The 18,744-nt window shown below is 34.1% G+C and overlaps 1 protein-coding gene across 1 annotated transcript in view; it reads right to left on the bottom strand.

Moving 5' to 3' along the window:
• Positions 1-18,744, bottom strand: part of ARHGAP15 (Rho GTPase activating protein 15) — an 844,282-nt gene that overhangs the window by 692,307 nt on the left and 133,231 nt on the right. Inside the window, exons 4-5 of the mRNA XM_051985817.1 lie at positions 15,121-15,182; positions 3,718-3,805 (exon numbers count right to left, since the gene is read on the bottom strand). Of these exons, the coding sequence (XP_051841777.1) occupies positions 3,718-3,805; positions 15,121-15,182 (150 nt within the window). The remainder of the gene's footprint in view (positions 1-3,717; positions 3,806-15,120; positions 15,183-18,744) is intronic.

Here is an 18,744-nt window from a genome sequence, read left to right as displayed (position 1 = left end):
TTCTTAAGCAATCATTGTGTACTAGACAGACTGTGAAATATTAAAAATACAAAAAGAGGGGCAAAGGATAATCCCTGCCCTCTAAGCGTTTACTATCTAATGGGAAAGACAATAAGCAAAGTAAGCTATTTACAAAATAAATAAAAAATAATTACAAGAGACAAAGCACTGAAATTAAGAGGGATTAGGAAAGATTTCTTATACAAGAGATTTTGGAGAAGACCTAGAGATTAGTAGTTTGAAAGGAGGAGGGAGAGCATTTCAGGCAGGACAGTCCCAGAAAATGCCCAGAACCTAGAGATGGAATATCTTATTCTTGGGAACAGTCAGGAGGCTAGTGTTTCTGAATCTAAGAATATTTTTGAGGAGTGAAGGGTAAGAAGACTGAAATACTAGGATTGAAATTTAGTACTTTATACTTCTAAGAAAGTCAGTGAGCTTCTCTCAACCAAGTTTCCTTAAATATAAGAGGGCGTTTTAGATACAATATCCTCTAAAGCTCATTGCAATTCAAAATCTTCAGTCCTCTGTGCATGGCATTATCTTATATTAGTTACTAGAAATACAAAAGTCTAAAAACAAAACAATACTAGCTCTTGCCAAGTCTACTGTGAAGGTATGATACATACAAAAATAAACAAATATCAGCTAATTCAAAGAGGAAAAGAACTATCTTACAGCTAAAGGGGCAAGAATGGCTTCCTGTAGGGAAGAACAGTTAAACAGAGACTTTAAGGAAGCCAGAGATACTCAGAGGCAGCGGCAAAATTAAAGTGTGTTCTTGGCAAAAGCACAAGGGATGAGAGATGAAGTGTTGAGTTTGGGGAACTTCTAGTCATTAGATCGGTTTGGTTGGAACCCAAAGTACAGCAGGGTGAGCTGGAATATGACATAGGTCTGGAAAGGTAGGAAGGAACTAGGTTGTGTTTGATTTTAAATATCACATTAAAGAGTTTAGGGGGCAACTAGATAGTACAGTGGATAGAGCACTAGCCTTGAAGTCAGGAGGACCTGAGTTCAAATCTAGTCTCAGACACTTAACACGTCCTGGCTGTGTGACCCTGGGCAGGTCACTTGACCCCAATTACCTCAGCAAATTAAAAAAAAGAAAAAAACATTAAAGAGTTTAAATTTTATATTAGGAAAAAGATAATAAGCAACACAGCATGTGAATATATATTTCCTTTTGAAAAAGGTTTTTGCTGATAGTTTTCTTGGACTATTGTCTATTTACCACATTTAGCATTTGAGTACCTTGATTGCCCAAATGGACTTAACCATGTCATTTGTAAAACTGATCACGTACATATCTTTTACATTTTTCAAACCCTTTCTGTCATCACCCATGAGCAGTTTCAAATGACTTCTTGGATAAAAGGGCGGAATTCCTCTTTTTCCTTCCATTCATACCCTTAACCCCACTCCCAACAACACATGCCAGCATGTGTGAAGTGGGTAAGAACAAAAATCCTGAACGTTTATCATAAAATTCTTACAAAATAAACCGCATTATCTTTAATCAACGTTTGGCAATTGGTATATCATCTCTTTGAAAAAGGGATTGGTCAATGTGGTTGATCTTGCTAAGGCTCTAATACTAATTTAGAATCAAATCCAAGAAGACAACTAGTAAGACAATTCGGACTGTATAAACAAAAGCTCTTAATTCTCATCTCTATTACCAGAGCTCACATTTAGTTCCTCCCCTGAATTCCCTTTGAAGACAATGAGTGCCTGGGCAAAAAAATAAATAAATAAATAAAGGCATTGAAAACAGAGCCAGGAGTACTTTGTTAGTACTGCCAAGATATGTTTACCCATTTCTTCTTTCTTCTAAAAGTCAAAGAGTTTGAGATTTTTGCGACAGTTTTGAAGACACAGTTGCCTTTAAACTGAAGAAACCTAATTAGTGAGCTGGGTTTTTAAATTTTCGACATAACTTTAAATGGAATTTTGTCCCACCTGGATAAAATTAAGCAGTTGATAAGTGCATCTCCTGGTAAGAGAGATTTAAAGGGGTGGAGGGGGAAGGGAGGAGAAACTAAACTAAACCAAATGCTTTAATTTGGAACCTAATCTCTCCCATTAGCCCAGCACATTCATATAAACTCAGCTCCAACAGTATTCTTCTCACTCAGCAGGACAAAGATGATCTTCTCAGCAGCAAAGCATGAGCAATGCAAACAATTTCCCTTTATTTCTCCACATCCCCATCAGAATACATTCAAAGAAAAAGCCAAGGGAATGGCATTAGAATGGGAGGTTTTTTTTTTTTTTTTTTTTTCCTCCTGCCTTCAGATTGCCCTTAAGGTTACTTCATTCCCTTAAAAGAGATTATCTTAAACCTGGCCAAAAACAAATAAATAAATAAAACCCCCAAACTGACACACATTTCTGCAACAGTCAAAAGTAGCTCACTACCAAGTATATTTAATTTATTCATAATTAATTTCCTGATTGGACCACATCAAAACTCTGAAACCAGCTGGCCACTTGGGGATAAAGGACTATTGCAATTATCAGAACAAACCAAATGCCACCTTTTGTTCTTCCTCCAATCTTCTCCTTTAATGAATGTCCCTTAGTGAATGATTTTGTGTTTCCCATTTAAAGAGGATTACATAGGAAACATGACTCATGGCTGGAGAGCAGAGAACTCTCCAGCATTTCATTACCTGCCAAATATAAATTAGGTTATTGTTTTTGACTCCTGCCAGGCATGCACCTTTCTCAGCTACCCATCACTCCAACACAGTATGGCAGGTTAGCTAGGCCTTGGGAGTCATTCACAGTCAGATTTTGTCAAGTATGTCATTGGTCTTTCTGCAGCCGCGTGCTCTCAGTGACTTCCTTTGTGTTTATGATAGCATGTAGGAGTTTGCTGCCCACAGGATCCCTATGACAGCACTGAAGGGCTATATATGCCATTACTGTTTGTGTTCTGACTGTCAAATTTCTAAAGACAGACATCTGTAGTCTCTCCTCCAGGTACAATACTGAGGGACAAGAAATTTTACTTTTTAGTGGCTATCAGATACAGGAATTGTATTAATTGCATCATATGGAGACATAAGAAATATTCAGTGAAGTGAGCTGTAAAGGGTGGATGTCATGGTTAGATTAAGATTTTTAAAAAATCACTTTGCTAACTTACAGTGTTTCCCCACTGGTATAACCTATATTAAGGTGCCATTTATAAACAGTTGATTATTATTTATTAATGTATGAAGCGCTTTATTGCATACTGGATAACAACTTAAATTCATGTATTAAAGATGCACATACATGGTTTAATACGATTTACGTCTCATAATATTCTTTACAACAGCTTCTCATAGCCTCATCCATTAAGCATTTATTACTAATGCATTTTATAACATACTTTATAATACATTATTTGAGCAAGTAGGTGCATTTAGCAATCATTTCATAAATAAGAATAAAGCATTTATAAATGGCACCTCAATTTAAAGTGTTACCTTCATTTTATTAGATAGCCACTCACCATTCATCTCCCTTTACAATTATTCTCCAAATGCACCACTTAATAAAACAGACACTAACTTCCATTCTCTCTTCATCTGATTAAAAGTTTATTGAGCCATTTCCTGAATCTACTTTCAGATGTTAGAGGCTTAAAGGGATGGTGAGATTTTTGATGATACCAAACTTACATATTTCTGAAAAGATGAGAGCAGTCAAGAGATAACTACTTACCAGATTAGAAAGAGCTTGTTGCTTAGATTCTTTGTAGAATTCTATTTTCCGACTAGACAGGACAATCCAGGAAGTAGACCAGTTTTTCCTTTAAAAAATAAAATCAAAATAAGTTTATGGACTGAAGAAATCACATCATAATTATTCTTCTATGTGCTTCAGTATGGGTACAATCTTTTAAAGGATAATTTTAACCAGTTCTTCAAGATGTTGTCTATTAAGTGTTGATCAGTAAATATTCAAGAATCACAGTGGTAATAGGAAAATAATTCCATAATAATAAAAACCTGGGTGCTATCTACTCTCTGAACTCTTCCCTTTCCTTCTGGGTGAAGGGGACTTTTCACTTCTCAGTTGTCTATAGCACTTTGTACTTTGTATAGCACTATTGACAGATCTCTTTTACACTTGCATCATAGTTATTGGCTTGAATGTCTTCTATTATATACTAAGTACCTTGAAATCACTTTATATTTGTTGAATGAATGAATAAAAGTATTTTTTCCTATAGACATTTTCCTCTAAACCATGTTAATAAGCAAATTTAATTCTTGAATCCTCCTAAAATCTTGACTTTTTACTAGAAATAATCACTTTTGTAAATGAGAAAGAAAAGAATATGACCAGTTTTATAGCAAGGCAATGGTAAGATAGAAAATACAAGCTATAAAACTCACCTCTACTATAAAAGCTGATTTAGATCATAGGTCAGGATACAAATACACATTTTCAATATTTTTAATTATACTAAAAGTAGGGTTTTAAGGACAGAGATGCTGGAGAGTACCATGAGTTCCTCTCAAGAAGACCTACAGTGATAAGTCATAATATATCTCTCCAACCAATCAATCGTCCTGAATTTATAGCATAAATTATAAGAGGAGATGATTCCCAAAGGGTAGCCAGTCAATCCTGCCTGTTAATATGGAACCCCAGAATGATTTTATTCTTAGGATTCATGGAATGAATTCTGAAAGAAGAGAACTTCATTGACATTTACTTCAACATTGCCTCCTTCTCCTTCCCATCCTTTTCAAGATGAGGAAACTGAGGTCAAGAGAAATTTGCTTTTTTTTTTTATTTTAGGATCATAAAATGCAAGGAAGCATTCAATTCACACAAAGGACAAAGAAGTTTTTAGAAATTATTTTAAAGGACATTCTACAAAATATATTTGTAATTCAGTTTTACAATACTTTACCTTCCATTTTTTTCTTTTTTATTTGAACTTATTGGCTTGATTGAAGGCTTACTAAATAAAAGTAATCTTTTTAAAAAGAAATTTGCTCTTGAATTTTTCAAACTGTAAAATTGGACTAAACATGAATAGTTGTGTCTTGGGCATTTGTTGCACATAGTTTACAAGAACTACATAGTCTTTAATCCACTTAAAGTCAAGTTTTGGGGTTTTTTTTGGTTGTTGTTGTTGCCTCCAGATTCCTGGACTTGAAATTATGCTCTTCCTGCATCATTTAATTTGACTGTCCTTTGCATGAGGTGCCATGCTGAGAAGGCCAATGCACTAAATGCTAAAGATGCTCACCTACCAACCTATGACTGACTAGAGGTATCTGCTTCTGCTATGCTGTGGAAGCAGTAGAATAAGCTAAAAATTGATCATTAGGCTCTAAGATCAACACTGTATGGATATCTTGTATGGGAAAGTGGTGGCTTTGAGATATTGCTGGTGAGACTTCTCAATACTTAATGTGGCTTCCTTTTTATTTAGTTGTGTGATTTAGGCATACCCCTTGTGCTTTAATATTGTGTCTCATGATGATTATGCATGAATACATGGATCCGGGAGTAACTAATTAATTGAAGGAAGACTGGTGCTTTGTAATATCACAGAGAGCTAGACAGGAAAAGATTCTTTTTTCTTTACTTTTTCTTTTCTTTTTTTCATGGCTCTGCATTTCAAGACTATAAGGCAACTGGACATTTTTAGTAACAATGTTTTATGCTTCAGCATCTTTTTTAGCATGAACCTTTTAATTTAAATTTAAAGAATTACAGCATAACGGTTTTTCTTCTTCACAGCATTAGCTAAACATCTTCTACATATGTTGGATTTTAACACACATTCTTTATCTCAAATTCCCAAATTTAAAAGATGACTTACAAGACTTTGTGGTTCATACTTTAAATTCAGGTCAAAATAAATTATTTTTAATATTTTTGCTGAGCTTGTATCTGCATATTAAATACATGAATAAGATCAAGTTAATACAACATGAATAAGATCAAGAAGTTTATTCCCACAATAAACTTACAGTTTAGTAGGCACAAATATCCAAATAACTATACTATAGGGAAGAATAAATGCCTTAAAAGAAATACTAAAAAAAAAAATCTATGAAACTCTAGGTAAGGGAGAGATTACATTTTTGAGGGATATCAAGAACTTGATAAAGTGACATCTGAGCTAAGTCTTAAAGGATGGGCAAGATTTCAACTGGTAGAAGTGAGAAAAAGACTTCTAAAGGACAGGAATAAATAACATAAGAGCACTGAATAAGAAGTAGAGAATCATGGATTGTGCTTGGGGAAAAATAAATAATCCAGGATGGCTTCATTATAGTGTACATTTGGAGAGGGAAATGGCAATAACAATATTTGGAGAAATAATAAAACTCTGGTCAAATAAGATAGTAGTACATTGCCAAAGTTAAAAGATATGGCCTTGAATGCCCAAGTGAAAATAGTGTTTGAGAATGTCTAAAGAGTAACTGACACTTTTTACTTGTATAACTTTGGGCAAGTCATTAATTGGGTTATACTATGTGGCTAATTTGTTCCCCTTCAGCTCTATATCTATGAACTTGTGATCCTTTCTATTAATAAATAATCCAGTATGACTTTATTATAGAGTATATTTGAATAAGGAAATGGTAAACTTTTTCAAGAAAACCCAAATGAGTTCATAAAGAATTAGACGATGAAATGATTGAACAAAGACACATTTGGAAAAAGTTGTAGGATATGAGTCTTGACTATTGCATGGGAATCCTTTATTTCTTTCTGATTTAACATATTCTCAGGTATTTCTGATATCCTACTCTCACCCAAACCTTCAAGCCTTTACTTTCTCTTCCCAGTCCCTAATTTCCCCATACATTCTTTACTGAGAACATTCAAGACATTTTCTCAACCTTCTCCTCTAAGTCTTTTATTCTTTTACTCCCTCTCATAAGAGAGACTTTCAATCCTGCCAAAGCTAAGAACCCTACCTGTATCCTTAAACTTGCCCTCCTCTTTCCTTAGTGATCTTGCTCAAGCTTTCCTTCCTTTTCATTCAATTCAATTTAATAAATATTTATTTCAATACCTTTTATGTGCCAGGCACAGTGCTAATCCCTGGGCATACAAGTAAAAAAGAAACAATTTCTGCCCTCAAAGAACTTACAATGTAATGGAAGAAGATAACACAAAAGGAAGCTAAAAAAGTTTAGAGCTAGGTAGGAGAGCATACCAAGGGATGAAGGAGGAAAGACATTTTGTTCTGTGGAGTGAAAGCCAATAAGAATTGCTGATGGAGAAAGTTATCAGGGAAGTTTTGAGTCCTCTATTAAGGGAGGTTTAGTGCTCCAGTCTCTAGTCTTCCAATTAGAGGGGAGAAGCAACTGAGGGTGAGTTGAGAAGGTGTAGAGTATATAAACCTTTCCATAAATCCTAAGTCTCTCTCGTTCTCTGGGCTTTTTTTCCCCTTATCCTACAAATATTCTCAGATTTCCCCCAATCTTTAAAAAAATCCTCTTCTTTTCACTACTCCTTTAAGTATCCCATCTTAACTCTTGTTTTATCTCTTCCATGATGAACTTCTAGAATGAATACTCCACTTGCTCCATCTTCTCATTCTTTTTTCATTCTTTCCTACACCTTTCATAATATGGATCCTTTTTCTCCTTCTCTATTTAAACATTTCTTTTCAAGATCAATTATGACTTTTTCTTCCTCTAAAGTCAATGTTAGTTTTTCTGTTCTCTTTTTTATCATATACATTATACATACTACATATGTGTAGTGCATTCATTATATGTATATATTTTATATGTTATATATGTATATCCATGTATACATATATCTATCAATCTATATGATATGTAATATTTGGCAATATTTTCTTACACTTTCTTCTCTCATGGTTGTTGTGACATTGCACTTGCAAGATTCATCTCTTACCTTTCTGACCAATTCTTCTCAGTTTCCTTGAGTCTCCCTTTACCTATGCCTTAAATATGGGAACCCCTAAGATTCATGTGTTGGCTCTCGTGTCATGCATTTTTATTTATTTAACTATAATGATCTCATCCACTCTCATAGCTTCTGCTTCTGTCTTACATTTAAACATATTCGCAACTTGGTGTTCTTGCAGTTCCATTTTTCTTGTACTCCTTTGGGACTGGCCCATGGTAGGTGCTTAATAAATGTTAGTTGGTTAACACAGATGATTCTCCAGTCTCTAGCTTTATCTTCAGTTCTCCATAGCTATAGATCTGTATTTCAGACGCTTACTGGATGTCCCCCTTCAATATCACCCTGATTTCTCATACAATGTCTAAAACAAAATCTCCTAGCTTTTCCATTTGAGCTTCCTCTTCCCCCTAACAATTGTATTTCTGTTGAAGAGATATCACTACTCTTTTCTCTATAAACTGGGCTCAAAAGATTAGAGTCCTCTTTGACACTGTCCTTTCCCTCCAAATCACTGCCAAGTCCTGCCCATTCTTCTAAAATATCATTTCCATCTGTCTCTTTATTTTTAATTCCATTATACTCCCACAGTTCAGACCTTCATTGCCTGTTGCATGCATTGCTAAAATGGCCTCCAAAGTAGAGCATCCAGACTCTCAGTTTATCCTCTTTCCAACTGCTTTTCACATCCCTGTCAAGTGACCTTCTTAAGACAATGTCCTGATTATATCATTCCTCTAAGAGAAAGCTTTACTGCCTCTACATTGCATTATTTCTTGGTCTTAGCATTCAAGAACAATCTACTATAATGTTCCTTGTTCTAAGCACCAATAATGCTATTGATGTAAACTGAAACTGTCTTAGTTACTTAGACTTAGGTCTAACTTTGGGTTTCAGATGCTTTTTCTCCTTGTTAGAAATCACAGTTCTCCTTTCTAAGTTAATTTTTTTCTTGACTTCTCAAGAAATCCATAACTTTCTTTTTCTCTAACTCAACAATATACATCCCACTTGCCTTTAATGTCTAAATGGCCTTTTTGATCTATGAATTAACAAATTTTTCAGAGTGCCTACTTTGTATTAAGTACTGTACTAAGTTCAATGAGACATACAAAGAAGTATTAAACATGACCTCTTCTGTGAAGAAGCTGATTGGAATCCTTTTCCTTGTTTAAGAAAAGCTACATGCTTAACCTGGCATAAGTACCCTGTAAGCCTGATCCTAAGTTTAGGTTCATTAATCTATAGTTATCTAGAATCAGAATTTTACTTTGAGAGAGAACAGTGTTATCTTTTATTATTTCTATATTACTGGAAATGTTCCTGAACATACTTCCAGTGGGCAAAGTTGAGACATGAGTGCTAATTGCTCTCTCTCTGAAATATACTCTCCTACATACTGTATCAGGGAATCCATAACTTCAAAAGAGTCAGACCAATTCTTAGAAGCCAATCAAAGAAACATTTTCCATATCATTTCCCAACAAATTGGTGAAAGTACTAGACACTACAGTTTAGAAAACTTCTCTTCACTAGGAAATGTTGTTTAAATTCAAATTTAATTTAAATACAATAATCATTAGGGTAAAAACAAAATAAAATCAGTCAACTACAAATGAATAGAGAAATGAATCCTTACCAAGAAAATTCGTTCACTGTGTTTGTGAGGAAGAGTATTGCATCTAAAAGAAAATGCTCGCAGATAACTTACAAAAATAAGCTAGGAATGGATAGTGAAATTTAAAGGCAAGAAAAAATCTGTTTGCTACATATAGCCTTATAGAAATTTTTTAGCATTCTACAAAATGGACACCGGAGGGCAGCACATTATAACACCAACATTGATCACATTTGCTCATTCTAAACTGAATAGAATATGTTCCTTAGAACACACTCATTACCAGTCCCCAAATCCTTTACATTTCTATTAAAAAATTGAATAGTTGAGGAACTCTTCTTGTTCTAGCCCTATTTGACTGCCATCACCTGCATCCACTTCTTTTGTCAGGAATGACAGAACAACAAAGATGAAAAAATCATCAGGCGAAAAATGATTTTATTTTGAATATTCCAGAAATTCACTTCTATTTTGCTAACTGTCTAATGCAGAATTATTGACTCTGATTCCTGCCATTCACCCACAGTAATGGGTGGAGAACCAACATTCTCAGAAACATTTGGGCAATATTTCCCTTCTTACCTTCTAGAAGAGGAAGTTTAAGTCTATAAATTTACTCCTTCAATGTACTTCCTCACTGCTTTGGCATCTTAGAATTAACTACTATTAGGCAACTTGATAAGAAATTTCTTTTGCAATATCTTCAGTCATGGTGTTTGATATGTACAAATCTCACAGAGAAGACAGGTAGAACTCAGATGGTAGAAATCTTGATTACACATGGAATGATAAATATAAATTCAGAAAACCACTTTGTAAAAATCAGCTTAAATCAGGAATGGGAAACCTCTGGCCTCTGGGGCACATAAGGTCCACAAAATCATTTGCATAATCAACTGCAAGCAATGATGAGCTGAAAGCTATGTAGAACAACCTCTCAGTGCTTGAGTTCTGTGAGTTGATAATTTTGTATGGTCCTTGAATGATGTTATAAATATATAAATGGTTCTCCACCCCTGCCAATCCTATCCCTTCTCCAAACTCTCTGAAGTACCTTCCATCAATCCTTTCTTTAGTTCCTACTTTCTGAACTACAAACAGGGATATAGACAGCTTTGCCTGATCCCAGTCCCAGTATTTCACCTTGAGGCTAACTCAATGAATGGTGAGTCCTTGAATCAAAGCTCTTTATTATAAGAAGATCCAGCCATGCTGTTGTCACTCTCCACACTGGCTCACCCTTTAGCATGGTTCTCCTTACGCTGTCTGCCTGGTTTCTACATAGTTATCTTTTTACTTCCCTTTCCCTGCTTTCTAGCTTCCTGTTATATTTTATCTTCCTTTATTAGAATATAGGCTTACTGAAAGTACAGTCTGTTTCATTTTATTGTTTTGAATTTCTCGTATTTAGCCCAGCTCCTGGCTTATAGTAAATGCTTAATAAATGCTTTAAGCTAGCTATCTCTATGCACATGTTTCTCTCTCTCTCTCTATAAGTATAGATATATCCATAACTATATCTATACATAAACATGCATACCCATATATGTATACATGTTTTAGAAAAATTTAGATAGTGGATAAAAAGTGATAGAAACAAGGCAAATTCTTATAAATATTGTGTCTATTTACCCTAGCCCTAAAGAGGTCAATTTAAAGAAAAATCAAAGGAATAAATGAGAAGCCAGTAAATCTGCATTGTAGAAATATTGTCATAGGAAGAAGGATCAGGCTTATTAAGCTTAGTCTCAAAAGTTGGAGAAATGAGTGGATTTTCAGTGACAGATTTTATTTTGATGTAAGAGAATACTTCTTAACAATTAGATTTAGTTATAATGGAATAAGCTGCTTGTAGGGTAAGGAGTTCCTTTTCACTCACAGGTTTATTAACTATATATGTAAACTATATTTTAAAAAATAAATATCAATGAGTTTCAGGAGATGTTGGACTAGTGTCTGGAAAAGCTAGGAAAGGATTCATGAAGAAGGTTGGATTTGAGCTGAATCTTGAAGGAGATAAGAAATTTCAAATAGCAATGGGAAGAAGGTACATTCCAAGTAAAGGGGCTCAGGCAATGCAAAATTACAGGAATGGGAGATTGAGTGTTGGATGTCTAGAACATTGAATATAAGAAAATGGGAAAAGTAGGAAGAGAGTAGGTTGCAAAGAACTTTAAATATTAAAAAAAAAACATTTATGTTGGATCTTAAAGGTAATAGAGAGCCCCCAGAGATGAATGGGCCAAAGGTTGATGCAATTAGAAACTGTGATTTAGTGATATCAAATTACCTGATGGTAAAAGGATGGATAGGAAAGAGCATAGACTTGAGACTGAGGTATGTTGACTTAACAGAAGGATAATCATCTAGAGAGGAGGCGATGAAGGCCTGAACTTGGGTAGTGATTTTGTCAGTGGAGAAAGGAGAACATATATGAGAGATATTTTGGAAAAAGAAATGACAACTTAGTAAATTGATTATTTATATGGGGACTTTGAAGAGTTTAGAATTGAAGGTACTGCTGTGGTTAGGAGTAAAGGTAGTGAAAGAATGCTAATGCCCTCAATAAGAATAGGGACATTTGAAAAGGAGTGGAAGGGTTGAAGGTGGCAGGACATAATGAGTTCTGTTTTAGGGATGTTAAGTGTGAAGTGCCTCTGAGTTTGTGATGTGGAATATCTCAAAAGAGAGACAAGGGTTGGATTTATAGATCTAAGAATTATCAGCATAGTGATGGTGATTAAATCCATGGGTGATGATGAGGTCACTGAGAAAGAAGGTTACTGAGTGACTCAATGACTCAGAAGTTACTGAGATTAGAAAGAAAAGATAAGAAGGTCCAGATCAAAGCCTTGGGATTACCTCCTATAGTTAATGGGCCAGAAGAGACTAAAAAGTATGGTTCCATCAAGCAGCAGAATCAGAAGTGATAAATGTTCAAAAAACTTGGAAGAAGAAAATGTCCAGGAGAATATGGTAGTCAAGAATATCAAATACTGTGGAAATGTCAAGGAATATGAGGATTAATACGGGACCATTTGATTTGGCATTTAGGAGAATAGATAGTAATTTCTGAGAGTGCCATTTCAGTTGAATATGGTAGGAAGCCATAATAGATTGGGGTGAAAGAGGCACCTAAGGTATTGAGTTTAGATGGCCTTTTTATGGAGTTTGATTTAAAAAGTAAGGAGAGCTAGAATATAATAGCAGGTATGTTTGTAGGCAGAAAGAAAGGACCCAATAATACTAACTATACTCAATATTAGACCATAAGACTAATAAATCTGAATTGAAAATAAGAACATATATGTAGTTTGCACAGTAATATTTCTTTAAGAGAAATATAGAAAGTAGAAGATAAGGGAAGATAGAATAATAGAGGAAAGGAATCCAACAAGTCAAGATAAAGATAATGTGTATGAAGATTTTTTAAAAATTGGGCCTATGCAAAGACATCAAGATCAAAAAATTGTATACCAATGTTGAATGGCAACCTCTCTGAAAGTTAGAATGTTAGAATTGACATTTTTAGGCTCAGGGGTAGAGACTTAAAATATTTGATTTAATACAGTTCCTTCTGATTCAGATGGAATCTCTTTATGCACCATACTATGATGCTTCTCCTGTATGAATATTGCAAGAAATAAATTGAATTTCAATTTGTCAAGTACTTAAGTTCCTACTATTTATCTGCCATTGTTCTAGGTATTGAGAGAGAGAAAAGGAATATGATAGCAGCTTTGCCCTTAGCAAACTGGCAATCTAATTAACATGCATTTTAACAAACTAATAATGCTTTTAAAAGTACATTAGAACTCCAAAGAAAGGAGTGATCAGTGTAGACCAGAGTAATTGTGAAAAGCTTTCTGGTAAAAGTAAAAATTCATCTGGATTCCAAAGGATGACTCAGATTTAGATATGCAGAAATGAGGAACCTACAAGCTTTCATCTAATTTCAAACTCTTAATTTTACAGATAAAGAAACAGACTGGGAGAAGTTAAGAGATTTTCTCAAGAGCAAATCTAATTGATTTGTTTGGTAGCTATCACATGACTGAATTCTTGCCTTCCCCATTCTAAGCATCATCAATAGCTTTAGCCATTCCTTATATTGCATGAACTCAGACTTACCTTCTTTTGAAACTTCTCTAATTCATTAATTTTATTTCTAAAATATGATCTGCACAAGTCAATAGAGTACTGCATATATGGCCTAAATAGAAAAGAATATAACTCCTGAACTCTCTTAACCAGACTCCACAAAGCCATGCCCCTCCACATCTAGTACTTGTTATGTTGATTTAAAAAAAAAAAAAAAACTAATAGTAAAAAGATATATTGATTTCTGTTATAGCTCATAATTTTAGACTAACTCCAAAATTGCATCAGAAAACAAACTCAAGCTCACTATACAGTTGTACAATTTGCAGACATTCTCTTTTGTTTTCAAAAATTGAAAAAAATTACTCTTTTCCATTATGGTAGTATCTCTTATTCTTATTCTTCAGGATCTTTCAAAGGTGGCTAAAAATTACATTTTTCCCCAGATTTTTTTCAGTACCAGAAAGTGCAATTCATCTTGATAACTCAAGCTCATCAACAGTAATTAATATCTTCCTCTCTTCCTACTTACCAACTTTTTTATCAACTATTTTTGTTTTATTCTTATAAGGTGAAAAATTATTCTCAATTCAAAGAAAACTGAAATAAGATAAGAGTTGAATATCCTTTTTCTCTGATTTCCAATTTCAAGTTCCATGTATTTCAAGTGATAGTCCTTTTCCTTATTTGACCTTGTTTTTTTTCCCCTGTGTTGACTTATTTCCTTAGCTTCATTCAACTTTGAACTTCAGTATCCCTGACACTATGGTTTCAGAAATGCACAACACTTTTATAATTTTGATCTATTGTCAATTGTTACTTTCCTTTTCTTCACATGTCATTTTATCAAAATTGCTTAGTGATTCCCCTCTGCAAATCCACATATATCTCATCATAGAGCTTCTGTTTTTCTTCTTAATTCCAATTCTTTCTTTTCTTTCCTTCAGAATTTTATTCTTGAGGGTTTCTCATCCTATCTGGGCTCCCTATCCTCAAAGAATTTTAGTCCATGAGGTTCTACCTGTCTTTATTGTGAACCTTTTGAAATTTGTTCTTCATAATTTGTAGCTACTTTTATCAACATTACATTTTGTCCACCCTAGCAACCAGATCCTTTATGTTGGTGTGAATCAGATTCAAAATAACAGGGCTCCTTGTTGGTTCTGCCACCTTTTAAAGCATGAATTTATCACTAAATGCAAACATTAATCCCCCAAACCATGAATTTTATAAACAAATGGAAAGAAAGGTTCTCATCTATTTAGATTGCAAGTTCCCAATAGTCATGAAACACCCATTTGTATGTTTCCTGCAGCCGAACAAAATATAGTGAATAATTATGATGATAATGATGATAGGTGAGTAGAAAATGACAGTAATCATTCAATACCTTACAATACCCAAACAATGGCAGTCATACACAGGTTTAATCATCTGAATGAAGAGACCACATCAATTACATGACATATCAAATTAAGATTCTTTAATACCTTAGTTTCTTCCCTCCATCTGCAATTTTAGCTTTTTGGAGATATCCTTCTTTTTCAACCATCTGCAAGAAAAATGTAAATGTTAAACACATGGCAGACTCTTATGCATTATTAGTTTGAATGAACCTATTTCTTTCAAGAGTCTTTATCAGGAAGGAAGTGTCCTGTCATAGACTTCATTAATAATGCACATATAGCTTATCACAAGTGCCTGTAAGGTCATATCCTTTCCAAGTAGTTAAATACACTAAGAGATAGATTGATCGATTTTGGAATGATTTGTGGGCTATACCTTCATTTTTGTTTTATGTGAATCAACACTGAAGTCTTTTGTTTGCATAATTGTTTCAAAATGATGAAATGAACCATAATGAAATGCCTATCCTTCCCTCCTTTTATACCTGCTGTTATTGGAATGAGACTCACTTTCTCTTTCCCTGGACCTTAGGAAGTGCCAGGGTGACTGAATTATCATTTAAGAAACCCTTGAATTACTGATGAATAGTTAGAAATACTGTTCTCTTTAGATTTTGATTTTTGATCACTGGATATTTCATTTCCTTCCTAGTTTTGTTCCACTTTATATTACCAATACAGTGCATTGAAAATAATAGTTACTTAATAAATATGCACTTATGAAGTAGCATTCTTCCAACTAAAAAAAAGTTGCTTCTTTCTTCATGAGACAGTATTTAGTTTTTCAATATTATTGTCTCCATTTTTTATACTTTTGATACTGTATTCTTTCATATTTAATAATTCTTTCTAATTTCTAAAGTTTACCACATTAGCAGAGTCACTGCAAAATTCTGAAATAGCTTAATATATTTTTTTATTTCAATATTAGTACCCACTTCCCCCTAGGATATAATAGCTCAAAGGAATGAATCTCAAGTGAATAGATTCAGGCTCTTTAATAGGTAGTGTTTTTTCAGTAATTCTCTAGTTGTGACTGACTTTGTGACACTTTTGGGGGTTTTCTTGGCAAAGATAATGGAATGATTTGTCATCTCCCTCTCCAGTTCACTTTGCAGATAACAAAACAGAGGCAAACAGATTAAGTGAAATACCCAGGTTTCCTTAACTATGAGGACAAATTTGGACTCAGGAAGTGACTCTTCCTCACTCTAGGTCTGGCACTCTATCCATCATACTACCAAACTCTCTGATAGGTAGTTGCAGATAATTTGAGGACATTCTTCTCTGCAATGAATTATTCAAATCACAGTGGGTAATTCAAATCCATTCAAATCAGCAATCATTTATTAACTGCCTGAAATATGTAAGTTACCATTCATACCTGTGTCAGCCAGGTGCTGTAGTAGAAAGAGTGCTGGGCCTAGAAGTCTGTTCAAATCTGGTCTCAGATACTAGTTATATGACTTCAGGCCAGTCACTTTACTCTGTTTGCCTCAGTTTCCCGATCAATAAAATGAGCTGGAGAAGGAAATAGCAAACCACTCAAGTATCTTTGCCAAGAAAACCTCAAAAGGGGTTGTAGAGACTCAGACATGACTGAAAAATGAATAAACAATAACAAAAATTATCCCTACTGTGGACAGTAGGATGCTGAGATGAAAAATAATCTATACTCTGAAGAAAAACATAGTAATAGGGAGGAAGGGGGAAGATTGTATATAGTTATAGATTTATCACTATGATGCTAATTAGAAAACAATAAATTGATAAATATTGAATAAGCATCTATTATGTACCAGACATTGTGCTAAGCATTAAGGATTCAAAAAAGATAAAAGATAGCTCCTGCCTTCAAAGGACTCACAATCAAATAGGAGAGATGATAAGTAAATAAATATGTACAAAAATTGCATAGGATAAATGGGATATTATAAAGAAAAAAAAGTTTTGAGTTAAGTACATACTAGAGATTAGAAAGTCCTGAGATTGCACTGCTTTGGAAGGATGAGAAAGTTGTTAATTGATGTGAATGGCAGGTTGTGTGTTATTGTCATGGGGGAAAGTGTGTGCAAAGGCAGATAAATAAGACACAGAAGGACAAGGATTTCATTCAGTATATGAATGAAAATATGCATAGAAAGGTAAGTTAGAGCCAGGCTTGTAAAAGCTCCTGAATGATGGGCTAAGCTTTGGGTACTTTATCTGGTGGACAAAGGAAGAGCCATTCAAGGATCTTGAGCAAAGATTTGAGCATAGTGAGTCAATCTCTATATTAGAAAAATACTTACATGGTAGTATAGAAGATGGGAAAATAATGACAGCAACAGACTGATTTATGAGGTTATTAGTAGCCCAAGCAATAAGTAAAAATATTTGAACTAAGGATTATAATAGAATAAGGAAAATAGAAATGTACAGTAGAGATATAGGCAATTTTTTATGTCTATCCCTAATAATAATTGTGATGATGGCTTGATAGTTACAAAACAGTTTTTTTAAATGGCCCTTATGGCAGAGAAATAATGCAGATATTATTTGTGGTAATGCAGATAATTATCCAAATTTTTATTTTCAAATTAGGAAGTTGAGACTTAGAACTGTTCAGTGACTTGCTTAATAAAGATCACACATGGGAAAGCTACAACTGACCTGAACCCAGTTCTTTGGATTCCAATTCTAGTGTGTGTTTATTTGTGGGGTTTTTTTATAATGTTTGGGCTAGCTTTCTGGAAGTCCTTGGGATCAGCCCCAGTCCTTGGTCTTAGTGGAGGAGTGATGAAGGCAGGACAGCCACCACAAAGCTGATCAAGGATGGAATGTCCCCTTTCCAGTCCTTCTCAGCCCTTAAATACCCTATTATAATTACATCATTACAGCATACTGATTATATGTGAACTAGAGAACCATTAAGGTCACCATACTAAGTACTAAGTATATATGTAAACTAGAGAATCATTATCTCATCAATACCATTGAGTTAACACCTTATTTCAAGTATACTTCTCCAGCGTTCTGGCCCTCTACAGTTTTTTTTTCCCCCTACTACATCCTGCTGCTTTGTTAATAGTGATGATAATCAAGATGGATTCATAAAATTAACATAGGGTCTTTCTATATTGACTTCACTTCCCACAAGTTCCAATAGCCATTTTCTGAATTATTTTATAACAGAGAGTTTTATTGGTCTTGACACTATAGAAAGTGTTTTTTTTTCCTCTCTGTGATCTATTTATCTCTCTATCTCTCTATCTATCTATCTATATATCTTTTCTTATTCATGGACTTCTCTGGAAATGTATTAAAAGATCATTCTGATCAACAATTAACATAATGGAGGCAAAGACTGGCCTTTTTGCTGAAATATAGTGAAATGTAACTACAGAAAAATATATTGGTTCAATTTAAACATGTTTGGAGAGAAAGTGAAGGTACCAAAATCTAGATTTATAGAGAAAAGAAATAGAACATGTATATAACTCGTTACAAAAAATGGCTGATCCCATCTTGAAAAAAAAGCTTTCATTTTTCAAAAATATTGACTGATGGAAAAATGGTAGATGAAGAGAAAGGGAAGGAAGGAATTGAGGTGTTTATAATAACTACTTTATGAGAACATGAAAAGAAGTACTTAGAGCTCTTGTTGGAAGGAGTCATCATGATCACTATGTTTAGAGTCTCATTCACACTTCAATTTATACTTCCTGG

Source organism: Antechinus flavipes, chromosome 3 (assembly GCF_016432865.1).
Source record: "Antechinus flavipes isolate AdamAnt ecotype Samford, QLD, Australia chromosome 3, AdamAnt_v2, whole genome shotgun sequence".
Taxonomy (NCBI): Eukaryota; Metazoa; Chordata; class Mammalia; order Dasyuromorphia; family Dasyuridae; genus Antechinus; species Antechinus flavipes.
Note: the sequence above shows the minus strand (reverse complement) of the source record. Positions and strands in the feature narration are given on the sequence as shown.